Source organism: Argentina silus, assembly GCF_951799395.1.
Source record: "Argentina silus genome assembly, chromosome: 3".
In the NCBI taxonomy this organism is placed as follows: Eukaryota; Metazoa; Chordata; class Actinopteri; order Argentiniformes; family Argentinidae; genus Argentina; species Argentina silus.
In genome coordinates, this window is record NC_139657.1 from 1,131,157 (window position 1) to 1,156,757 (window position 25,601).

Consider the following 25,601-nt stretch of genomic DNA (forward strand, 5'->3'; position numbering starts at 1 on the left):
AGTCACAAGGTGACAGTATCAGTGTATCTGGACAGCGTTGTCTGAACACTGTCTTTACTCAGAAGAGCTTCATTCTGTAAACTCAACGCTCAATAAAATAAACAACAAAGACAAAAATAGTTGATTCTTTGGTGAAGCGCTGCTTTAAAAGCCTTCAGACACGTTGTGATGTTAAAACAAAGTCCAGCTCCCCCCCGAGAGCAACTTGGATTAAGCCACTGAAGTCACACTGAGATTAACCCTTATAACATAACTAAGGTAGACAGAAGGGGAGAGAGAGAGACAGAGAGAGAGAGAGAGAGAGAGAGAGAGACAGAGAGAGAAAGGTTACATCCATTAAATTCCCCTGACACCATGCTTTGCTTATGCACAGAATCAAATAACACACGTCTAAAAACAGACAACTTTAATTCCAACCCCTCACCAGACATCAGCCCCGACTTCGGTTAACATAACAACCACTTTTATGGTGATACAGTGTTCAGTTACTGTACGATTGCAGTATTCTCATTTCCACAGCGACAGAGTAAAGTGCCACACAGAAGGTTCCAGCGGCCACAGTGTCAGGGTGTTGTGTGAATGCAGGCAGCGCTGTGGGGCCTACAGTGTCAGGGTGTTGTGTGAATGCAGGCAGCGCTGTGGGGCCTACAGTGTCAGGGTGTTGTGTGAATGCAGGCAGCGCTGTGGGGCCTACAGTGTCAGGGTGTTGTGTGAATGCAGGCAGCGCTGTGGGGCCTACAGTGTCAGGGTGTTGTGTGAATGCAGGCAGCGCTGTGGGGCCTACAGTGTCAGGGTGTTGTGTGAATGCAGGCAGCGCTGTGGGGCCTACAGTGTCAGGGTGTTGTGTGAATGCAGGCAGCGCTGTGGGGCCTACAGTGTCAGGGTGTTGTGTGAATGCAGGCAGCGCTGTGGGGCCTACAGTGTCAGGGTGTTGTGTGAATGCAGGCAGCGCTGTGGGGCCTACAGTGTCAGGGTGTTGTGTGAATGCAGGCAGCGCTGTGGGGCCTACAGCAGACTGGACCGTGTGGACTGTAAACGAAATGACACTATGGAATGTGTGTGTGTGTGTGTGAGAGAAAGAGAGAGAGTGTGTGTGTGTGTGTGAAAGAGAGAGAGAAAGAGTGAGTGTGTGTGTGTGTGTGAAAGAGAGAGAGAAAGAGTGAGTGTGTGTGTGAGAAAGAGAGAGAGAAAGAGTGTGTGTGTGTGTGTGTGTGAAAGAGAGAGAGAAAGAGTGAGTGTGTGTGTGAGAAAGAGAGAGAGAAAGAGTGAGTGTGTGTGTGTGTGAGAGAGAGAAAGAGTGAGTGTGTGTGTGAGAAAGAGAGAGAGAAAGAGTGAGTGTGTGTGTGTGTGTGAGAAAGAGAGAGAGAAAGAGTGAGTGTGTGTGTGAGAAAGAGAGAGAGAAAGAGTGAGTGTGTGTGTGTGTGTGTGTGTGTGTGTGAAAGAGAGAGAGAAAGAGTGAGTGTGTGTGTGTGAGAAAGAGAGAGAGAAAGAGTGAGTGTGTGTGTGTGTGTGTGTGTGTGTGTGTGTGAAAGAGAGAGAGAAAGAGTGAGTGTGTGTGTGAGAAAGAGAGAGAGAAAGAGTGAGTGTGTGTGTGAGCGCAGCAATATTCAACGCTGCACGTAGACAGTGTTAGCAGAGATGTGGTTACATTACTGTGGTAGACAGCAGCTATTATGGGTGTTCTGTCTTGGTGCTTTGTGTTAGTGTCATGACTGAGCAGAAGGCATTACAAGTGTGTGTGTGTTTCCTGCCCTACATTTTTATGAATTGTTGTGTGTGTGTGTGTGTGTGTCTGACATCTCCATGGCTTCTGGAGAGAGAGTGTGTGTGTGTGTGTGTGTGTCTATAGGTCCTGTAGTGTGTGTGTGTGTGTGTGTGCCTATACGTCCTGTAGTGTGTGTGTGTGTGTGTGCCTATACGTCCTGTAGTGTGTGTGTGTGTGTGTGTGTGTGTGTGTGTGTGTGTGTGCCTATACGTCCTGTTGTGTGTGTGTGTGTGTCTATACGTTCTGGTGTGTGTGTGTGTGTGTGTAGGCCTAGGGGGATGGATGGATGGATGGATGGACAGCAGCAGCTGTAGCTCACTCAGAACAAACAGGGTTTACAGATGCCAAAACCGTCCGCACTGACTGGAAAGACAGGTCAGAGGTCACAGGCAAAATACCGGCAACTTAAGAGTGATACCAGTAACCCCTTTCTATTTCTGAAATAGAAACCCAGCAGCCTAGCTGTGCCTGGAGCTCTGCTTGGTTGAAGCTCTGCTTGGTTGAAGGGAGACCGGCGAGAGGAGAAGGCTTCAGTGTAGTGGACTCACACTCATAATTAACATAACATGCATATTATTATTATTATTATTATTATTATTATTATTATTATATCTCGAGGTTCCTCGGGTCTCTGCCGAATCGGGTAAATCCGCTTTTAGTTGTGGTTCACCTCACTGCTAGAACCATCTCCAGAGTCCATTACGGTTGGTTGTTCTGGTGCCGGTCTGGCAATAGCATTTTGATGGAGGACCTCTTTGTTGAAAAAAGTCGTTGTTTATCCTGATTGTGTTTTAGAATGTGGTATTTTTATAACCGTTGTAAGTTAGGTGTATGCAGGGCTCCCTTGTAAAAGAGGCCTTGGTCTCAACGGGGCTCCCGGTTCAAATAAAGGTTAAATAAAATAAAAAATGATCCCAAAGACGTTCACTTTAGTGTCATGTGATTCACATGCATCTTGCTTATCACAGTCACAGACCATTTCAATATGCCTCGGCTCACAGCCTCCCGTTCCAATATATTAGTAAATGACACATTGTGGTAACATACTGTAACTAAGCTATTATTAGCTACATTTGTTCTATTATAAGTCTTCTCCCTAAACGTCATTCAGTGTCTCGTTAAAGGAAACCCACGGTGTTAAGCCAGGGGTCAAGATTTTCCTTAAAAATTCAAACGATAGTCATCCTCTGAAATGTCCATGGTATGTCTTGTTTTCCCCCCCATAAAACATAAAGCATCACACCCTCAAAGACCCACAAAGCAGAAGTAAACTTCAAGTAAACAATCAAATAAATGGGGAATGTCAGTAATAGTAATAACAACAGCAAACCCCTTGTTACATTGTAATAAAATAGGTCCATGTCTTTGGCTAAAATCTAAAAAGAAACCCCTCTCCCAGGATGGGAGCCCAGCCGTCGGCCCGGTCCAGAAACAACCCCTACACCCTAGACACTAGATCCTACACCCTAGCCCCTACACACCAGGCACTAGCCCCTACACCCTAGACACTAGATCCTACACCCTAGACACTAGATCCTACACCCTAGCCCCTACACACCAGGCACTAGCCCCTACACACTAGGCACTAGCCCCTACACACTAGGCACTAGCCCCTACACCCTCGACACCACGATAGATCTGAAGAGTTGGATAGGTATAAATCAGCGGAGGCAGAAATCGGAGGAAGGGCTCATTATAACGCATGGATTACCATTCCTCATTCCATTCCATGCGTTACAATGAGCCCGTCCTCCAATCCCGACCTCCACCAGCGTAGATCTAACAGGGCTGGATAGGTGTAAAGGGAGATACTGTAGTACTGCACTAGCCCCACTCAGCCCTCTGATAGGCTGGGTGGAATTACCGCCATCTTGCTTTGACCTATCCAATCCATCCAGATCTACAGGCCTGCCTGGGGCGGTAGAAAGGGTAGAGGTCGTTTCTGGACAGGGCCGTTAAGGTACCCTGATGGCCTCTCAGCAAGCCACCCCCACACGCAGAGAAATACTGTCAGCGTCCAAGGTCCCCCCGAGAGCAAGGTCTCTCATCTTCATCATCATCATCATCTTCATCATCATCCCTCATCTTCATCCTGTCCCCTTGGTGTCCACTGTCCCCACAGCCAGAGAGGGAGGCAGGGAGGGAGCGAGGGAGTGTGAGAGTGAGAGTGAGAAGGGTGTAGATGGGTGATGTTGCCAACTGTTCTCAGGTCAGTTCTCCCTTTCCCCTCTCAACGGTGAAGGCGAGGAAACGAAGAGGATGAACTGATCCTGGATGAGAACCTAGAGGACCACTTCAGGAGAGTAGGAGAGTAGCAGAGCACGCACGCACGCACACACGCACGCACTCACACACGCACTCACACACGCACACACACACAGAACTAGGGTTCTCCAGGGTCTAGGTGGAGGGAACCCTGATGCGGAACAGGCCCTGTTTGAGCTGCAGACGGAACAGCCTGCAGTTGGCAATGCGCAGAGCTGCGCAGGCCGTCTTGCAGAGGTCAGAGGTCAACATGGGCTTGGTGCGGTGCCACGTTCCCGAGCTGCGACGGAACTCCCGCACGTAGTCGTAGCTCATACCTGCGGGGAGAGGGGAGGGAGAGGGGAGGGAGGGAGGGAGGGAGGGGAGAAGAGAGGGGAGGGAGAGGGGAGGGAGAGGAGAAGAGAGGGGAGGGAGAGAGGGGAGAGAGGGGAGGGAGGGAGGGAGGGAGGGGAGAAGAGAGGGGAGGGAGAGGGGAGGGAGATGGGAGGGGAGAGTCATTCACTGCCAAGGGGGAGACGACTCTACCACACACACCTCAGAGACACAGAGAGAGACAGACACACACACACAGACACACACACACCTCAGAGACACAGAGAGAGACAGACACACACACAGACTCACATCTCAGAGACACAGAGAGAAAGACACACAGAGACACACACACAGACTCACATCTCAGAGACACAGAGAGAAAGACACACACAGACTCACATCTCAGAGACACAGAGAGAAAGACACACACAGACTCACATCTCAGAGACACAGAGAGAGACAGACACACACACAGACTCACACCTCAGAGACACAGAGAGAAAGACACACACAGACTCACATCTCAGAGACACAGAGAGAGACAGACACACACACAGACTCACATCTCAGAGACACAGAGAGAAAGACACACACAGACACACACCTCAGAGACACAGAGAGAAAGACACACACAGAGACACACACAGACACACACCTCAGAGACACAGAGACACACACAGACCTGTGGTTGTAACTCATACTGTACCTGAGGAGAGGTATAGACATTGTTGTCAACCTCAGGGCAGTAAGCCAGTCTGAGGACCGCGATCATTTCAGAAAACAAATTCCAACAAAACACCGTTTGTGTGGATTTTCTTTCAACGAAAACCAAATTAGGGTTGAAATTTGACCAAACTGAAAATTGCAATTCATTTGTGATTAACCTGAATAAATGTGTGTATCGTTTGACAGCCCTGGTGTGTATGCTGTGTGTATGCTGTGTGTATGCTGTGTGTATCGTTTGACAGCCCTGGTGTGTATGCTGTGTGCAGGCATGTCGACAAGCTCTCTGGTCCTCTGACTCAAGTTAAATCCTGGACACTTTCAAGAGACTCTCTTCTGAACCTGATCTTTAATCCAGGACTCTGTGTAATCTTCTCTGTGTAATCTTCTCTGTGTAATCTACTAGGTGTAATCTACTAGGTGTAATCTACTAGGTGTAATCTAGGCCCGGGGAACTGATCCAAAGCATGTGTTTCAGGTGTGTGAGGAGCTTGCTGTTCCAGCTACTCTCATTGACAACAGTGTTGAGAGTGTGGATCCCAGGTCCCTTCATTGGAGTCCCTGCAGTGCAGGTGATCAGATCTGACAACCCCTGGAGAGGAGGTGAACCTGTCTGGGACCACGTCACCATGGTGTAGATATCTGATCACCCGCACAGCTCAACTGCCAGGAGAACAACAGGGAACGCTACTCACTGCTTGTAGCCTCGGGGGAGGGAGAGCTACCTGGGCGCGCACACACACCTATACTCTCTCACACACACACACCTATACACACACACACCTATACTCTCTCTCTCTCTCTCTCTCTCTCTCTCACACACACACACACACACACACACACACACACACACACACACACACACACACACACCTATACTCACTCGCACACACACACACACACACACATACCTGTATGTGTTCACACATACAGTACCTTGTATGGGCAAAAGCTTACCAACTTGTAGTGGCAAGGGCTCAGGTATGGAATGTGACTGTGCTTGCAAGTTGAAGAATGTCGGTAAGGCTTCAGTGTGGGGAACACTTGGAAGCTACTAATGAGTGTCTTCTTAATGAGTGTTTAAGAAGCAGCTAATTTGGGGCGTTACTGGCCTTTCTTGTTTTCTTGTTCTCATGTTATCAGTCATGTAGTAGCTGGAACGGTTAGATGTGGTTTCAGCAACCCTCCAATCACAGGCTCTCGCCAGCCTCCCCTGGTCGGGCTGCGCGTCTCACCTGTGTCCAGGTCTCCCACCACGTAGATGCTGGCGCCGATGGCCACAGCTCCGTAGACGAAGGAGGAGCTGGTCTGAACACACAGGCTCTGGTCGTCCAGGTACATCCACCTGGAGGGAGGGGCACAGGAGAGGCTGAGAGGCTGCTCACTGAGGATCACAGCAGGGGAGGCCGGCCCAGGTAGAAAAATCGGAGGACGGGCTCATGGTAATGCACGGAACGGAATAAGGATTTGGTACCGCTTCCTTATTCCGTTCATTACAATGAGCCCGTCCTCTGATTCCTACCTCCAACAGCCTCCCATGGACCCCTCTAAATGTATGGCTTTAATGTCTGAACGGCTAGTGACACACAGCCTGCAAACCTGCCATATACTGTACAAAGCATACCCTATTCAAAGCATACCCTATTCAAAGCATACCCTATTCAAAGCATACCCTATTCAAAGCATACTCTATTCAAAGCATACCATATTCAAAGCAGACATCAAATGAAGAGAGGTTTGTTTAAAGTTGTCCCTGGACTCTCGGGAATTGTTGCTACTGCAAGTGGACTATCCTGGTTAAATAAAGACAAACGAATACACAAACAAACAAAACCACTGACCGCTTCATCTCGTCGTGGTAGAACTCGGACTTGCAGGTGGTCATCTGACCCGATTCTGGGTTGTCCGTTTCACGACACCTCACGCCTCCGAACACGTAGAGCTCCTGACCCACGCCGCACGCCACTGAGCCGAACCTGCGACACGGGACGGGAATGCCATCACACACCTACACACACCTACACACACCTACACAATAAATAAATACAATAAATAGCTCTGATCTGTACCCCGTCTCTCCTCTCCACCACACACACACACACACACACACACACACACACACACACGCACACGCACGCAGGCACACACTCACACACACACTCACACACTCCGCTGACTAAGATCTTCAGTGGTGTGTGAAGGGGAACTGAGAGTGAAAATAAAACTAAGTTGTTGAAGGGGGACAGAGCCTGCCACAGGGGGGCGCCAGAGAGCAGCAACTCAACCACAGGTAGTGATGCTAGTCTACTGGTAGGAACTGTCTGTGTAGTACAGGGGAGGCTGCTGGAGGTAGAAATCGGAGGACGGGCTCATTGTAATGCATGGAATAAGGGATGGCATCAAACATTCTTCAATCTACTCCATGCATTGCAATGAGCCCATCCTCCGATTTCTACCTCCACCAGCCTCCCCTAGTGCAGAAGGTATATTGTTGCTAACTAACTGTATTAAATATAACGTATTATGAATGAGGTGATTATGTTATATACTGATGAAGTCATTTTAGGTGGGCAATGAAACTCATATACTATTTTATTTTAAAGTAAACTGTCTGATAGCTGGTCAGAACAGAGTCCAAATTCATACAGTAGTTGATAGGGTAGTCTCTCCTAGCAAAACCTCTAAATCACCTTGTTCTCGCAAGCTACTTTGGACGGAGCGATGGGAGAATGTGCTCGCAATTTCATTGGATGTTACATTTCAAGAACCCTCCCCCACATGCCCGTAGAATGGGTGCTTGTTGTTTTGTGTATCCTCTTTTCTGACTAGGGAGGACAATTTCAGACAGAGTTGTTGCCTATGCTAACCCTAACCCTATGCTAGCTTGCAACATCAAAGAAAATGGAAAAGAAATCCTGAAGCAAAAACTGAATTCAGTTTTTTTGGACCTCCGCCCAAGCAAGGCATTTGACTGGTTTGACGTGTCGCGAAGGCGTCACCCATTTCATACGGGTTTCCCCCCCTTAGCAGTTACTTTCTGCAAAGGATTTAACCAGGCTTTCCGAACTAGGACAAGCCTGGTCTCAGCGAGGTTCTGGATGGGGTGGCTACCTTCTCTCTTTCAGAGGGGAGAGGGCGGTCCATTGTTGGTTCTTCGGGTCGAAGCACTCCACCGAGTCGTAGAGCTTTCCATAGGAGCCTCCACCCATGGCGTAGATCTTCTTGTTCATTGTAGCGTAACAGCCGATCTGAGGAGGAGGTGGAGAGGCGGGTCGGTTAGCAGGGGAGGCTGGTAGAGGTAGAAACCTGGAGGACAGCCTTGTTGTAATGCATGGAATGGAATCCGACACATGTCCCTCCATTACAGTAAGCCCGGCATCCGATTTCTACCTCCACCAGCCTCCACTGTTGGTTAGGTAACCAATTCACAAACAACACAATTCACTTATTGAGGGGTGGTTTGGTACTCAGCACCATTGTTTGATTCACAAGAAACACAATTAGTTAAGTTTTGAAAGTTTTTGTAAAAAACAAAAAGATTTTGTTGTAAAACTGCTTCTGAAATGGTAACATGGACTGGCCCCATAACTCTTAAGTAGTCAAGTAACTCCTGTCTATAGAGTCCAGGTGGCGGTAGAAATCGGAGGACGGGCTCCTAATGCATGGAATGGAATAAGAAATGGTACCATTATCGCAGTGCATGCGATGGAATGGAATGGGAAATGATACCATTCCTCCTTCCGTTTCTTGCAATATGATGAGTCTGTCCTCCGATTTCTACCTCCACCAGCCCCTCCCCTGACAGTCACACACTCTGTGAACGGAAGCGTCCCTGTCTGACAGCATTTCCTGTAAATGCTGCTCACCGCTGGAACCAGCTTCCAGAAAACGTCAGAAGTGTGCCCAGCGTCTGTTATTCTACACACAAAGTGGTGAAAAGAACAGATGTTTGCAGCCACTGATGAACCGTTTTTTTTTTTTTTGCTGTTTGTTTTTTACTGTGTCACAACCCATAGGTCCAATAGCGTCCCATGATTATTATGTCATGTCCCGACTTCTGTGTGGAAATGTTTCTATATGCCCAGACCTTTACATGTACAGTACCAGTCAAAGGTTTGGACACACCTTGCCAAGAGTGTGCAAAGCTGTCATCAAAGCAAAAGGTGGCTACTTAGAATCTAAAATATAAAACATATTCTGGTTTGTTTAACACTTTTTTTGTTTACTACATAATTCCATATGTGTTCCTTCATAGTTTTGATGTCTTCAATATTAATCTACAATGTAGAAAATAATAAAAATAAAGAAAAACCATTGAATGAGAAGGTGTGTCCAAACTTTTGACTGGTACTGTATATATAAAAATAATAATAATAATAATAATGTTTGAAATGTCTGATGTTTGTATGTTGGTAAATGATGTTCTTCTTGTCATATGTTCACCTGTCCAGGGACTGCAGACGGAAATTATCTGTTGGCTAAATCTGGTGAAACATCTTTTCTCTTATATTTTGTTATTTATTGTCCATGTTCAAATAACAATAATAATAATAATAATAATAATAATAATAAGTCAGTCTAATATAATATAACAATATATGCCATTTAGCTGACACTTATCCAAAGCGACTTATATTGCAGTGAGTGCATACATTTCACAGTATATATGGTCCCAGCGGGAATCGAACCCACAACCTAAGCATTGTTGGACCCATGCTCTACCAACTGAGCTGTCTGTCTGTCTGTCTGTCTGTCTGTCTGTCTCACCTTGCGGACCATGGTCATGGAGGTCTGAGTGACCCAGGTGTTGAAGTGAGGGTCAAACACCTCCACCGTCAGCAGCTCCGCGTCCTCCGCCTCTCCACCCAACACGTAGACTAGACCGTCCAGCTCTGCCACGCCAAAGTTCTGCCTGGCCTGGACACACACACACACACGGACACACACGTGGACACACACAGACAGGCAGGCAGACAGACAGACAGACAGACAGACAGACAGACAGACGTGGACACAGACAGACAGACAGACAGACAGACAGACAGACACACACACACACACACACACACACACACACACACACACACACACACACACACACTTCATTAAACAGAGCACTCTGTGTTTATCTATGTCTCATCCATGCTTAGCTTGATTAGCAGTTTAGCTTTCATATACTTGACTAAATAAAGTACATTCATTCTCCATTATTGTGTGTTGTGTAGGAGGTGGAGACTAATGTCTCAATAGTCTAATAAAGTTGCATTGTATTGTATTATATTATCTGCTCGGCATTGTGCAATGCTGACCCCCGGTGGCCACCACAAAGAACTACGCTGATCGCTCAACTGGGCACAACACAACATGGCTACCCATATGAAGTCTACATGAAAGCATGGATATATTTGACCCCCTTGAAATGATAATGACACTCGAGCACGAACCATCATAATGAGACACTTGCTTTGATCGTTTCTTTGATCTCTGTGCAGCAATTAATGCAGAAAAAATTAACCCTTCGAGATGATGACAACAGATGTGTTGCTATCGACAAGTTGGAAGGATTGCAAGGATGAAAACTGTTTTAGCCACCTAGTGTAGAGTAGGATAATACCATAGACATCTTACAGACCCAGGTTATAAATACAATTATGATATGGGATACTTGCTTCATAGGGAGTATAGGACTCTAGGGGCCGGTTTCACAGACAAGGCTTAAGCCTAGTCCTGGACTGACTCACACTTTCAATGGTAAATTGCCACTGAGGATGCTTTTTAGTCCAGGACTAGGCTTAAGCCTTGTCGGTGAAACCGGCCCACGGTGTTGTTGTCCTCTGGGTCTTAATCTCTCTTACAGCTTAGACTAACCCTAACCCTAACCCAGTATACATGGACATACCTGTTTCATGGGGCCTATAGGACATACCTGTTTCATGGGGCCTATAGGATGTACCTGTTTCATGGGGACTATGGGACATACCTGTTTCATGGGGCCTATAGGACGTACCTGTTTCATGGGGACTATGGGACATACCTGTTTCATGGGGCCTATAGGACGTACCTGTTTCATGGGGACTATGGGACATACCTGTTTCATGGGGCCTATAGGACGTACCTGTTTCATGGGGCCTATAGGACGTACCTGTTTCATGGGGCCTATAGGACGTACCTGTTTCATGGGGCCTATAGGACGTACCTGTTTCATGGGGACTATGGGACGTACCTGTTTCATGGGGCCTATAGGACGTACCTGTTTCATGGGGCCTATAGGACGTACCTGTTTCATGGGGCCTATAGGACGTACCTGTTTCATGGGGCCTATAGGACGTACCTGTTTCATGGGGCCTATAGGACCATACCTGTTTCATGGGGCCTATAGGACGTACCTGTTTCATGGGGCCTATAGGACGTACCTGTTTCATGGGGACTATGGGACGTACCTGTTTCATGGGGACTATGGGACGTACCTGTTTCATGGGGCCTATAGGACCATACCTGTTTCATGGGGCCTATAGGACGTACCTGTTTCATGGGGACTATGGGGGTCCAGGTGTTGTCCTCGGCGTGGTACCGCTCCCCGCTGCTCAGCACCGACTTGTTCTCATCCATTCCGCCCATCACAAACAGATAGCCCTCTGATTGGACAGAAGACAGGGGGTTAGTATCATGGTTATTGGTCAATCGCTGATTGGCTAAGACTGGGGCTTCAGCACCTCAGCGTCGCTGGTTTGCACAGCGCCCCTTTTCTTTGGCTATTTCTTGTCGCTTGATGCGTCTGTTTGCTAATGCCATTCCCTGACAACTTCCCCTAACCTTAAAACACTCAAAGTTGGGGCGTTCAGTGGCGTAGCACACTAAGGCGCATACCATATCATCGCAAGGTCCCTGATTCGATTCCGGCCATCGACATATCCTGCATGTCATCCCTCCTCTCTCTCTCTCTCTCCCATCCTTCCTGTCAATCTCTACTATCTCTATCCCAATAAAGCAGAAATGCCCTAAAAACATATATTGAAAAAAAAAAAACACTCAAAGTTAATCCCCGATCCTGCCTAACCGCCAGGAACGTCACATTCGTGGCTTTTCATCCGCCCTGGGTTGGAACAAATTGTGTGTTCTGCTGTTTGTAGGAATTCATACACATCTAGTGTGAGATCCTGTTGAACCCCCCCGTTGAACCCCCCCCCCCCCCCCCCCGTGTAAACCTGCTTTTAGTGCAGCTGGGTCTGGATCCAACACCCACCAGCGACCACCACTCCGTGGCCGGTGCGAGCGATGCTCATTGGCTCCAGGTCGATCCACAGCTGGCGGTTGGGGTCGTACAGCGGGCACATGCAGCGCGTCACGGCGGACGGCTTCCTGCTTCTGAACAGGAACAGGAACCACAGGACAGGAAGTTAGCTGTGGTCGTGTCTGTCTTGCCGGTTATTGTCTCTGACACACATACACACACACACTCACACGCACGCACAGATACACACACACACACACACGCACGCACACACACACACACACACACACTGACAGGCAGGCATAAACGCGCGCGCACGCACCCGCCCCCGCAGACACACACGCATGCATTCTTACACACACTAACACACACTAACACACACACACACACACTCTCTCACCTCATCCTCTGTCTTTTACCACAATTACCGTTCAGCTTGTTAAACTTCCCTCCAGTGCCCTGTGTACTCTCCCTGTTAACCATCTACCTCCCCCTGTGTACTCTCCCTGTTAACCATCTACCTCCCCCTGTGTGTCATCCATTCTGTTAACCATCTACCTCCCCCTGTGTGTCATCCATTCTGTTAACCATCTACCTCCCCCTGTGTGTCATCCATTCTGTTAACCATCTACCTCCCCCTGTGTGTCATCCATTCTGTTAACCATCTACCTCCCCCTGTGTGTCATCCATTCTGTTAACCATCTACCTCCCCCTGTGTGTCATCCATTCTGTTAACCATCTACCTCCCTCTCTTCATACAACACTCATCCTCTCCTCATACAACACACTCATCCTCTCTTCATACAACACACTCATCCTCTCTGGCATCTGAGCGTGTTGAATACATGTCCATTAAAATAGCAGTACAACGCCATAGCAGTTTAATAGCAAGCATGTCTGGAAATGAGAATGGATGTGTTCTTCTGCCCACGTTCATGTCTGTGAGAGATCTGCTATCATGTCTGTGAGAGATCTGCTATCATGTCTGTGAGGGATCTGCTATCATGTCTGTGAGAGATCTGCTATCATGTCTGTGAGGGATCTGCTATCATGTCTGTGAGAGATCTGCTATCATGTCTGTGAGAGATCTGCTATCATGTCTGTGAGAGATCTGCTATCATGTCTGTGAGAGATCTGCTATCATGTCTGTGAGAGATCTGCTATCATGTCTGTGAGAGATCTGCTATCATGTCTGTGAGGGATCTGCTATCGTGTCTGTGAGAGATCTGCTATCATGTCTGTGAGGGATCTGCCATCATGTCTGTGAGGGATCTGCTATCAACAACATGACTCCCAAACTAATGTTTATCCTTCTTTTGTCACGTGTGCTGACACTGTTGTGTGAAATACGCTTTAAAAGCCAGTTAGTGTGAAAGTTCTCGTACCCGGGGCGAGGACAAAGAAATACGGGGAGGCAGCTTTTAGTGTCTGTGGTCCTCGCCTCTGGAATAACCTACCTCAGGAGCTCAGGGTGTCACAAGCCATTAACACTTTTAAAAGAAACCTCAAGACACACTTCTTTAGCTTAGCTTTCTCTTCATCCATTTGCACTTCTATTTTTTATTTTCTATTATTGTTTTCTTTTTATTTACCATTATTTACTCTTAATCCATTATTATTTGTACTTCTATTCTATTCTCTATATATATATATGTATGTATTTATGCATGTATGCTTGTATGTTCTGTACTTATGTATTTTCAGTTTTACTGTTAAGCACCTTGTATTACACCTTGTGTACACACTCACCCTCTCTCCTCCCCTCCCACGGTGACGATGCACTCAGAGTAGCCCCGGGGTTTGAAGGCTGCCAGGAGCGCCTCTCCTTGCTGTGCGGCGCCCCCTAGAGGCGCCTGACAGTAGTCTCTGATCAGCTCCCTCATCAGAGGCTCACCCAGAGACTGTTCTCTCAGATAGCTCTGGTCCAGACCCTGCACCCACACCGACGACATCACTTCTTTCATGTGCACCTGGGGAGGGGGGAGGGGGGGAGGATGGAAGAAGGAGGGGAGAGGAGAGAGGGAGGAGGGGAGGAGGGAAGAGGGCAGAGGGAGGAGGGAAGAGAAGGGAGGGAGGAGGAGAGAGGAGAGAGGGGAGGGAAGAGGAGGGGAGGGCATGTCACTACACGGCACATTAAATGTCAGAACATTAAACAACCATGTGAGCTGTGTGTTCATTGTTGCAGGTTTCTGAAAGGTTGAAGTAAAGGTTAAAAGAGGCCGTCTGGGATTGGTACAGCCATTTTGGGATTTTTAAAATGATATACAATACCAGTCAAAAGTTTGGACACACCTTCTCATTCAATGGTTTTTCTTTATTTTTTATTATTTTCGACATTGTAGATTAATATTGAAGACATCAAAACTATGAAGGAACACATATGGAATTATGCCGTAAACAAAAAAGTGTTAAACAAACCAGAATATGTTTTATATTTCAGATTATTCAAAGTAGCCACCTTTTGCTTTGATGACAGCTTTGCTGGTACTGACTGGTACTGACTGGTCCTGTATACATATATAATCTGTAGAGCCACTGATTCTTGAAGAATATAAGTTCTAATGCCTCATGAGTTCAACTGTCTGAGCCACATCCCAACCCCAAGTTAAACCTTGTTTACTCCATTGTCTAATAGCTCCTCCTATGAATGTGAGAGTGGTTTCATATCTCCAGCCCCGTGCCTCAGCTGTTTACCAAAAACAGTGGCGGGGAGACCGCTTTGTTGTTATTTGAATCCCAGATCCCTTTAAGGTTAGGGTTGTCAGTTAAAATCACATCACAAAAAGCTTCACAACCTTATCAAGGTCTTGACGGACAGCTTGATTAATAGAACTGGCAGAACAGGTAGAACTTATTTCCTCGTTTATTGGATGAGAAAAAACGTGCAAGAATCTTTGCATAATCTCGGCTCGGTGGAGGTGATGTTCCTGACTGACAGGCAGAAATAAAGATGGCTAACTAGCAGGGTTCTCCCCCAAAGGACGCAAGAAGGCCGCTGCGACTCCTTGTCAACTTGGCTCCGTCATGATGTCAACATTAACTTATTAACTCATTCAGTGCAGAGGGTGAATGCCCTAAAAATTAAAATATCTTAAAAAACGCCTCCAGGAGTAGAAGGAAGCGGCCTGCTCACCCTGCGGTCCTCCAGGTCGTGGTTGAGCCAGCGCAGGACGGCCTCCAGGACGTGCTTCTCGTTGCCCACGTTCAGCTTCTCCATGGCCAGGACCTCGCACAGCCGGTCGGGCGGGAGCTCCCGGAACTCGTCGGTGACGGCCACGTCGCGGAAGTGCGTCTGGAGGAAGTCCGTGGCGGCGTGATGCACGTGGTGCAGGCAGTAGTGGAGCGAGAAGAGCCGGATGCCGATGCAGTTCTCCGCGACGATGCAGCTCTCCAGGAACTGGCAGCACAGGGCCTTGAGGTCCGTCAGGAGGAGCAGGTCGGCCGCCTGGACCATGTCCTGGATGGTCTCCTCACTCAGACTGATCTGGAGGGGTGGAGAGGGGGATGAAGAGAGAGAGGGAGGGGGATGAAGAGAGAGGGGGGGGGGCAGGGAGAGAGAGGGAGGGGGGCAGGGAGAGAGAGGGAGGGGGCAGGGAGAGAGAGGGGGAGGGGCAGGGAGAGAGAGAAGGGAATGAGAGAGAGAGAGGGAGGGAGAGAGAGATTAGGGAATGAGAGAGAGAGAGGGAGGGAGAGAGAGAGGGGGGGGGGCAGGGAGAGAGAGGGGGGGGCAGGGAGAGAGAGGGGGGGGGCAGGGAGAGAGAGAAGCCGTTGAAAGCACACCGTAAGCATCAGGTAAGTAATCAACCGCATCAGTGATGGAAAAGTAGTTCAGTAATCAAACAACATGACTGCTGAGTCTGCCTTTGCTTATAAGCCATCCAATTAAATAAGGGTGTTTTAACTCCATAAAGCTCCACCCTCCTCCTCCACCCTCCCGCTGTTTTGTTATCACGTAATGACTGAACAGACACATTAGGCCGGTTTCACAGACAAGGCTTAAGCCTAGTCCTGGACTAATTCACACTTTCAATGGCAAACTGCCACTGAGGATGCTTTTTAGTCTAGGACTAGGCTTAAGCCTTGTGTGTACTGAAGGGCCACACCCACAGCTTAGTCACCCATACGCACCTCCCCACTGAAGATGTAGTCCAGGATCTGCTTCATGATGGGGACAGAGATCCCCTGCATCTCGATAGTGTACATAGATCCATCTTCCTTAGGGGGGTTGTAGTTCAGCTTGGTTCTACACGTGGTCAGGCCAGAGAATGCAAGAATAAGAATGACAGGTTGAGAGTTAGCATGGAGGCTACAGCTAGCGAAGGTATGCACTGACTAACTGCTTGAGACAGTACCCTTATATGGTGGTGCTGGGGACACAGACGACAACCATGTCAGCCTACAACAACAACAACAACAGGCCGACTCAAAATCAACCATGTCTGCAGTTGCAGCTCTACACTTTCAGGAGATAGATTTCCTCGCACGTCATGTGCTGACATGTCATTGATTACCTGATGTAAGGACTAGCCGCTGCCAAAATGTTTTTCTGCACTGGAATCTTCTCTCCGTCCAACACCAGCAGCGCGTCCTGGAAACATTGCTCTTGCCAGAAGGAGCGGAGGGCCTTAAGAATTTTGTTGGAGTGTTGCGGGTCGGACACCACCGAGCCGGCGGCGCCTACCTCTGGGTCGTCGGTCCTGGGCATTGTTGATCTACGGGACCGAAACACGTGTCGTCATTAGGGACAGCATTTACAGGCGGAGCAGGAATGCCCTGATTTCGCTGGCGATCTCACTTGTTTTCAAGCAGCATTGATGGCTGAATTACATGCCAAGCCAGCGTTGAGCAAGCAGAAGTCAATATGAAGGAAGGAATGTTAGCTAAACATAAGTCACTGCACACAGGTCACACACTGAATCAATAAAACGCGACGTCACGACTTTTCGTGCGGCTACTTTACCTAGTATAGTCCCAGACAAAGACTAGGGCGTCACTCTCTCCCACTTATGACTGTCCTGCGAGTTACATGAGACAGTGCGTTCCGTAATGTAGGTGTGAAGCAAGTCTAGATCGCTTTGGGCACTTTGAGCCGGGCCGTGTTCCAATATTATTGTTCCGAAGTGCGTCCTTCCTTTTTTTAAAGTAGATTACAGATCTGAGAAAGACGCATTGGCGAAAACAAGTTCACTCATACCTTCTATGGTCTCGTAAGTAAACAATTGTGGCAGGATAGTGGAAACGATGCTTTTACCTTTCCAGTTTGCACCTCAAGGAAGGGCGGAAGGATTCATGAATATGGGAATCGAGCGGAGCCTTTACAGTATGGACCCGCCCCTTGTCCCGCCCACCACCTCAGCTGGGATCTATGCGTCATTTTCCTGCGACTAAAGCACAGCAACTGCAGGCTGACTCCAGATCGGTTTTGTCGCTTCCAGATCCTCCAGCGGAGAGCCGAGGAGTCAACGACCCCAAACGGACACAAGATCAGTGCGTTGGCAGAAACGGTTATTGATAGTGACAGGCTGTTATGATTAGTCTTAATGTTAAGAACTGTCATCATTTGTCTTTCCACACGATTCATACGCTAATTATTCAACTGAAAGAAGAGACAAAAAGGCTGTCAAAAAGGCATGTTCTAAGTTTCCCCATAGGATGTCGCCAGACATCTGTGTATTTTGTTCAAGAGCCAGAGTTTTGACTTTATAGGCCACTAACTGTACCAAACATAATTGATTGTCGGTTGGCCCAAGTTTAACCTGCCTCCTAATGAGAGTGTTCAATGAAAGATCTGATTGATCATAAGTAGGCCTGTAGCGTACTTTTCCCAGGCTAAGGTTTTCTGAATGAAGCAACCAAGTCCTACAATCAGGGTTTGAGATTATGACAAATATGAAAACGTGATTTTTCAAGGCCATTAACCTAGGCCTACAATCAATCTAAACTCCACTTGATAGGCCTATCGGCAATTCGATGGAGTAGAAAAATATATTTGTTAAAAAAGTTTAAAGCAGTGACAACAATCATGCAATACAACATACAAAATAATTACAAAAAAAGAATAAAAAATAAATAAAATAATTACTGCTAAACTCCGGTCTAGCAAATGTACCGCCTGTGCTTCAATATTAACTAGCCTATATAATTTCGAGTTTGACACCAAATAAGCATTGATTTATTAAACAAAAACTCAATAGATGCAAATAATAGCCTCAGACACATACTGGTTATAGGGCAACTGACATGAGCCCTACACACCAACCACCCTTTAGAAATCACTGTCCATAAAACAATCTGAATGGCCTACCATTAACTTACAATTAACCTACCATTAGCCTATTTTCCATTTATTGCTCATACAATCTTCACAAGAGTGTGTCTGAGATATCGCTCATGACATACAAACATAAGCGGAGACCGATCCACAGTCCCCTCCCCTCACCGATCCACAGTCCCCTCCCCTCACCGATCCACAGTCCCCTCCCCTCACCGACCCACAGTCCCCTCCTCTCACCGATCCACAGTCCCCTCCCCTCCCCGATCCACAGTCCCCTCCCCTCACCAACCCACAGTCTCCTCCCCTCACCGATCCACAGTCCCCTCCCCTCACCGATCCACAGTCCCCTCCCCTCACCGATCCACAGTCCCCTCCCCTCACCGACCCACAGTCCCCTCCTCTCACCGATCCACAGTCCCCTCCCCTCCCCGATCCACAGTCCCCTCCCCTCACCGATCCACAGTCCCCTCCCCTCACCGATCCACAGTCCCCTCCCCTCACCGATCCACAGTCCCCTCCCCTCACCGATCCACAGTCCCCTCCCCTCACCGATCCACAGTCCCCTCCCCTCACCGATCCACAGTCCCCTCCCCTCACCGATCCACAGTCCCCTCCCCTCACCGATCCACAGTCCCCTCCCCTCACCGATCCACAGTCCCCTCCCTGTTTGATCTTGGTGGACAACTAAACATTGAGAAATCAAGAATCAGATGCACCAACATGCTTTAGCTTAGCTTAGTGCTAACTTTCAGCCTCAGTCACACATAAACACACACCCACCCCCCACACACACAAACACACACACACACACACACACACACACACACACACACACACACACACACACACACACACACTCAAATAATAAATTAACAGAAAAAAGTATAGAAAGATAACCAAATATAATATAACTAAATGAAAGTAAAACAAAAAACGGAACTAACAATAACAAAAATAACATATAACAATAACATAACATGTACAATTCTTTACAGATGACTCACATACTTGCTGTTCTTTAAACAAGGATTTCATTTTCTGTTTGAATGGATTTATTTCCCCCAGACATTTCAAACGATCTGGACGTGAGTTCCAGAGATGAACACCTTTTAAAGAGAATTGGGCCGGTTCTGTGTTACGGTGTTGGTGTTCTGCAGTTACCATGTGTAACACCTGTGAACACCTGCACCTGCGTACTGTCATGTGTTCACTGTTTCACAAACGGAAGGTGGAGCAAGTCTGTAAACATTTGAAAATAAGCCCTACATTAACAAACTTGCAAAAGCTTTCAAAACTAAGCTAAACTAAGTCATATTTCTTTAGAATGTCACAATGGTGATGATTACTTGTTTTTTTTATCTAATATTTTCAATGCGCACTTATGAAGAGATTGCAGTGTCTTTGTTGCAGTCTCTCCAACATGTGTCCAACTTTATGCATTGTGACAGATGAGTGCATATCATAGTGTTCACATACCTCTCGGCTGCATTCGTGGTGAGGCTTCTTATGCTGGCAAAGTTGGCCAAGATGAATTTCACTGTATTCACCAGTTTCTTAACATGCTTTTTAAAAGTGAGGTTAGAATCCTAAACACCCAAGTATATATGTTCAAATACAATGTTGATTTGTTCTGCTTTGATACAGATGTCTGGAAGAGAATCACATACATACACCATTTAGCTGACACTTTTATCCAAAGCGACTTACATTGCAGTGAGTACATACATTTCAGTATATATGGTCCCAGCAGGAATCAAACCCACAACCTAAGCATTGTTAGCGCCATGCTCTACCAACTGAGCCACAGAGGACCTGAAGAAGGACAGGCTACATGGGCCACGTGTCTTTGCTGCAGCCTCTTCTGTAGTTGCAGCATGCGGTCGTGACGGATGACGGCACCATGCTGGTAACATTGTTTGTATTCAACTCTATCACCCAGAGACCACTCAGACCAGTATGTTTTATTATAATAATATAATAATCTGTTTACTAATCATTCACACTGTGTGCAGGTCTCTAAAGAGGATGCTTGGATATTATTATATCATGAACCATACAGTCAACACGTAAAATATATATTTTTTATATTTCTTTTCAGCCTGCCATTGATATGGTGACAAAACGTAACGGCTTTGTGCATACAAAGCTCATCGGTATATCTTGCTCGTAGGATGTCTATGAGGGTCTGTGGGACCATATCAGTGGTGTGTTGTTGAAAAATATGCAATACATTTAGAGTAAAATTCCACTTTAAGCCCAAATTAAAAGCCCAGAAATGCAAGGTGTTACCATTGACCCCTGGTATATTTGTCCCCGGTCTCCCCTACTCCGAGACGCTTTGTGAATATGCTACCGGCCCAGTTGCAGCGGAGACGTCGCATGTGTGTTATAGGCCCATAGGCCGACAGTACGCCTACAATACGCCTACATGAGCTGCGTTCCTTCACATTCGCTATTCCATAATGAATCATCGTCTGTACATGGGAGGAAAAAAGACAAACTCAGAAAAACTGCCCGAGTTTATACGCTGAAACGTCCAAACTCACATAATGTAAGCATGGGCCAGCTGCGTGCACTTGTAGAGTTGTTATAATCCTGCTCCGTCCTATAAACAGGAAAATACATAATATAAAGCATCATGCACGCATCCACAAATAATACAGTTTACCTTCACGCTTTGCCAAGTTGTCCTTTTATGGCAGTGGAAGGCTGCTTTCTCACTCATCTGTTGATAAAACATTAAAACACTGCATCTTAACATTTTGCCATGTTGTGGGCCTAGGACGCAGATGCTTCAAGCCAATACATTTCATTTATATATTTTTTTTATTTAAAGGGGAAATCTGGGATTGGTACATCCATTTTTGGACATTTAAATGAATGATATGTACATTAATTATTGAAGAATATAACTTGTAAATGAACTGAATGAACATATGAGCTTAGTTCAGCTGTCGTGCTCCATCAGAACCCAACATAAGTTTGTTTAAATTATAAACAATGTTATTTTAAACAAACACAGCATATCTTCAAAACATTGTTAAAACTATAATTTTTTTATCAAATGGATGGTCAGTTCTAGCATCCATATCTCCGTCTATGAATTTGAGAGTGCACTGTAACCGTCCTTACTTTTGAGCGTAGTTACATTTCTTTGCCCCCGATCCCTCAACAAAAAAAAAGTGGCGGGGTGACCGCTTTGTTGTTTGAATCCCAGATTGCCCCTTTAAGGGCATATTTAATCAATATGGTTTAATTTAATTGACAAGTTAACGGATTCATATATCAGGAAATTCAATACATAATGTATACCCCACCCGCCCCCCCCCCCCCCCCCCCGTTTTTTTTGTTGGAGAGTCTAATTCCTAATTTAAGTTAGCCTACAAGGGGGGTCTGACGAAGTTAAAACGCAAGTGTTTAAGTTATTTTCCCTCATACGCTTTGTTTTCATTTCAAGTAACCCTCGGCAACTCCCAGAAGAGAACCCCGGCGTGTTTGCTTGTTCTTTCTGTGTGAGCAACTTTCAGCGTCAAGGGTGGACGTGATATTTCAAACATCAGATCAGCGCGTTTATGTATTGGGTGCCCGGAAATTTTCCCAAATAAACACAGCTTGATTCGACTTGGGTGGGCAGACTTATCAACAGACTAATTCTATAAACAGATGAGGGAATAGGCGAGCACACCATTGGCTAGTAGGCAGCGGGGGACATGCGGGGAGAGAGAGCATGGGGGCTCTCTGCAATGAAGTCTTAATTAATGTGGGTGGGCTGAGAACACAACGACTGTTTATCATAGACAATTTATTTTCCAGCGCAAAGTCAACATAAAACAGCAAAACGTACAACAATTATTTAACATTTTTAGACTCACGAGGCTGGGACACAGCGGGACGGAGTCAGTCATTGCAAGAGCAGCTCTCTCCGAGGGCTGAAGTTACAAGCAGGGGAGCCGCGTATAGCTTTAGTGAGCGAGTGCTTCCAGCACTATCAGCACTATGAGCCTCTACCACAGCCGAGTGCCCCAGCTCGGAGTGCCACCCTCGGCCCTGGGCCTCTCCAATTCCGCCCTCATTTATCTATATGGAGGCGACAGTGGCGGGATTCTCCCCGCGTTGGGCTTCGTCCCGGCGCGGCAGGAGCCTCCGCAGAAGCCGCCCTACAGCTACATCGCCCTCATCGCCATGGCCATCAAGAGCGCGCCGGACAAACGCGCGACACTGAGCGGCATTTATCAGTTCATCATGGACCGTTTCCCGTTTTACCACGACAACAAGCAGGGCTGGCAGAACTCGATCCGCCACAACCTCTCCCTCAACGACTGCTTCATCAAGGTACCGAGAGAGAAGGGCCGGCCGGGGAAAGGCAGCTACTGGACGCTGGACACCAAGTGTTTGAACATGTTCGAGAACGGGAACTACCGGCGGCGGAAGAGGAAACTGAAGGGACAGGAGACGGCAGAGTCCAAACCCGGTCACAAGAGGAGCAGAGGCCCGGTCTCCACGAAGCCCCCCGGTTCTAAACTCCAAACCGACGCTCACCTGAGGAGGATGGGGGTGTCCACCGAAGAGGTGGACGTGGGGCGGGAGAGACAGCAGCACAGACATTATAACGAAAGACGAGGTGCAGATTTAAAACCTGCGGTTCTTTGCGAGTTTAACAGCGTTGGAGCGTCACAAAGTGCGTCTCTCCAGGGACATAAATTAACAGCGCACAATCAGCTCCCTCCGTCCATCGAATCCGTTCAGGAGATGTACGGTACGGTACGGCAGTCGCCAGATGCTCGTCCCGGTCCCCGGTTGGACGCAGTGCATCTTTCAGGAGCGTCGTTCCTCCGTGAGAGGAACGAAGCAGATGGCAACAGCGAACTGGTTCATAACGGAACGGAGAACGGTTCCGTCTACGGTTGCGCAAGAGACTTGAACTCATCCTTTGGAGAGGGCAGAGCGAAGGGAATTCTACCGACTAGCCCCGGCAGAGCAACGGATAAATCTAAAGGTTTCAGCATTGACAGTATCTTATCGAAAAAAGGACACCAACATTTGCACAAAGCGGACAGTGGTTTGGATCATGCTTTCGGTTCGCCCGTGGCCCTGTACCAGCTAGGGTTTCCCCTGTGTTCTTATATATCCCTCACGTGTCCTGAGAAGGTCCTACATTTCAAATAAGAGGAGGAGGAGGATGAAGATGAGGATAAAGAGGAGGATGCCACCCAAAGAACCGGACCAACATTGATTCTGCGTAATGTTTCGGCTGCCACCGGTCTGTCTCCATGTGTTTGACTCTGGCCTAAAACTCCTTGATCCATTTTGATAATTCGTTGATTAAAGAGATATAGGCTCATATACATACAGACATTCACGTAATCAATTCCACTGGGAGCATTTTGATATGTATTAGGCCTACGCGTGCGCATAATGTCAGGATTTCACGATAAGGAAGACAAATAAAAAAAAACAATATAATAAAGAGAAAAAACGAAACGATTATTATTATCAATATTATTATTATTATTATTATTATTATTATTATTATTATTATTATTATTACTAATACTATATTGATATTATTATTATTATTATTATTAGTCTATAATTATCCATCTGTTCCAAAGGCCAGCTGCTCGTGAATATCCCGGTTACAGTCGCTCATACTGTTGATTTATCGTCCCGAGAGAACCGTTAATAAAAACCCTCAACAGTCTACGGATGTTATCTTTGTAAATGTAAATGTTTAGGGAAACTATGATTTTATATGTACCTTCCTGTCTTTGGACTGTTGTGTTTTTCTGACTGTAATTCTCATTAGATTGTGAATTTTAAAAAGTGGAGATTTTCAAAGTATAGCTGAAGATAAATGTGACAGAACCTTTTCCGTTTTATTAAGTTTTCATCATCGTGTAAAATAAAAGGATACTTTGCACTGAAGCTTGGGTTTAAGTGTATGACCATTTATTAAAGCAAAATAAACACGGGCATAATTCGATAGAACACAACACACGTCATCATTTCAATGCAGACTTGTGCGTCGTTTGAGTCTTCTTAAAGTTCCAATTGTTATCCTAAAGGCGTAACCAAAGCTCAAATGAAAGTGGGAAAAGGTTAGACATTGTTTTCAGACTTGTCAGAATCCATTTGCAGAGCGTATTTACAGTATGGATATAAGGAAGCATATTTGTTTACTAGTTCAGCAAACTTCCCATTGTCTATAGAGATGATGCCCCAGTAAGAGTTTTGCCATCTGTTTCAGTGAGACCACACACAGAAAATGTGTAACTGTTAGCGAAAAAACGGCTTTTAACATTACAGCTGTATACACAGTAAGTGGCAGTCATGCAGGATAAACTCACTTAGCCTAACTTCAGACTGCATGGAGTTCTTTTTATGACACCTGCATGAAATCAAAGCTTTATTGACAACACAAGAACAAACAAATGACAAAAACAGTGCCCTGTAAACACACTTCTATATATAGCCGTAGGTGGGATCTCTCCTCCGCCTGCTGCGGAGTGCTAACCAGGAATGCTTGGTGGAAATAAATAAACTTCCCCACATTTGATGAGAGGAACTCACAATCACAAACATTTCCTGTGTATAGGATTCTTCTGGTCAAACGTGTAAATAAAACGTCATGCTAAAAACCTCTGAGAGGGAGAGAGAGGGGGGGGGGGGGGGAGAGAGGGAGAGAGAGAGAGAGAGGGGTGGGGAGAAGAGAGGGAGAGAGAGAGAGGGAGAAGAGAGAGAAAGAGAGAGAGAGAAGAGAGGGAGAGAGATAGAGAAGAGAGAGAGACAGACAGAGAGAGAGAGAGAGGGAGAGAGAGAGAAGAGAGGGAGAGACTGAGAGAGAGAGAGAGAGAGATTACATCCATCATGTACTGCTCAATAGTCATCAGGACAGCTTGTCTATGTACTGCTCTACTAAGTGGTTCTGTGGCTCCTCTGAGCTGAGGATGCTCACCCCAAACAGAAAGGTCTCAGAGGGAAATGGACACAGGATTTCTTGTGATAGGATATGCTAAAAACGTTTGCTA

General features: G+C 46.7%; 2 protein-coding genes across 2 annotated transcripts; one reads left to right on the forward strand and one right to left on the reverse strand.

Moving 5' to 3' along the window:
* Positions 1 to 391: 391 nt before the first annotated feature.
* On the reverse strand, positions 392 to 17,382 carry gan (gigaxonin). Its single transcript, XM_083666739.1, has 12 exons — positions 17,260 to 17,382; positions 16,811 to 17,011; positions 16,428 to 16,542; positions 15,433 to 15,783; positions 14,049 to 14,269; positions 12,312 to 12,433; positions 11,591 to 11,703; positions 9,836 to 9,985; positions 8,180 to 8,316; positions 6,910 to 7,044; positions 6,304 to 6,413; positions 392 to 4,347 (listed from the first exon to the last, which is right to left on the reverse strand). The coding sequence occupies exons 2-12, from the start codon at positions 17,002 to 17,004 to the stop codon at positions 4,166 to 4,168; spliced, it is 1,830 nt and encodes a 609-aa protein (XP_083522865.1). The 5' UTR covers positions 17,005 to 17,011; positions 17,260 to 17,382; the 3' UTR covers positions 392 to 4,165.
* Positions 17,383 to 22,443: 5,061 nt separating this feature from the next.
* Positions 22,444 to 24,493, forward strand: foxl1 (forkhead box L1). Its single transcript, XM_083667438.1, has one exon. The coding sequence runs from the start codon at positions 22,570 to 22,572 to the stop codon at positions 23,737 to 23,739; it is 1,170 nt and encodes a 389-aa protein (XP_083523564.1). The 5' UTR covers positions 22,444 to 22,569; the 3' UTR covers positions 23,740 to 24,493.
* The last annotated feature ends 1,108 nt before the right edge of the window (positions 24,494 to 25,601 follow it).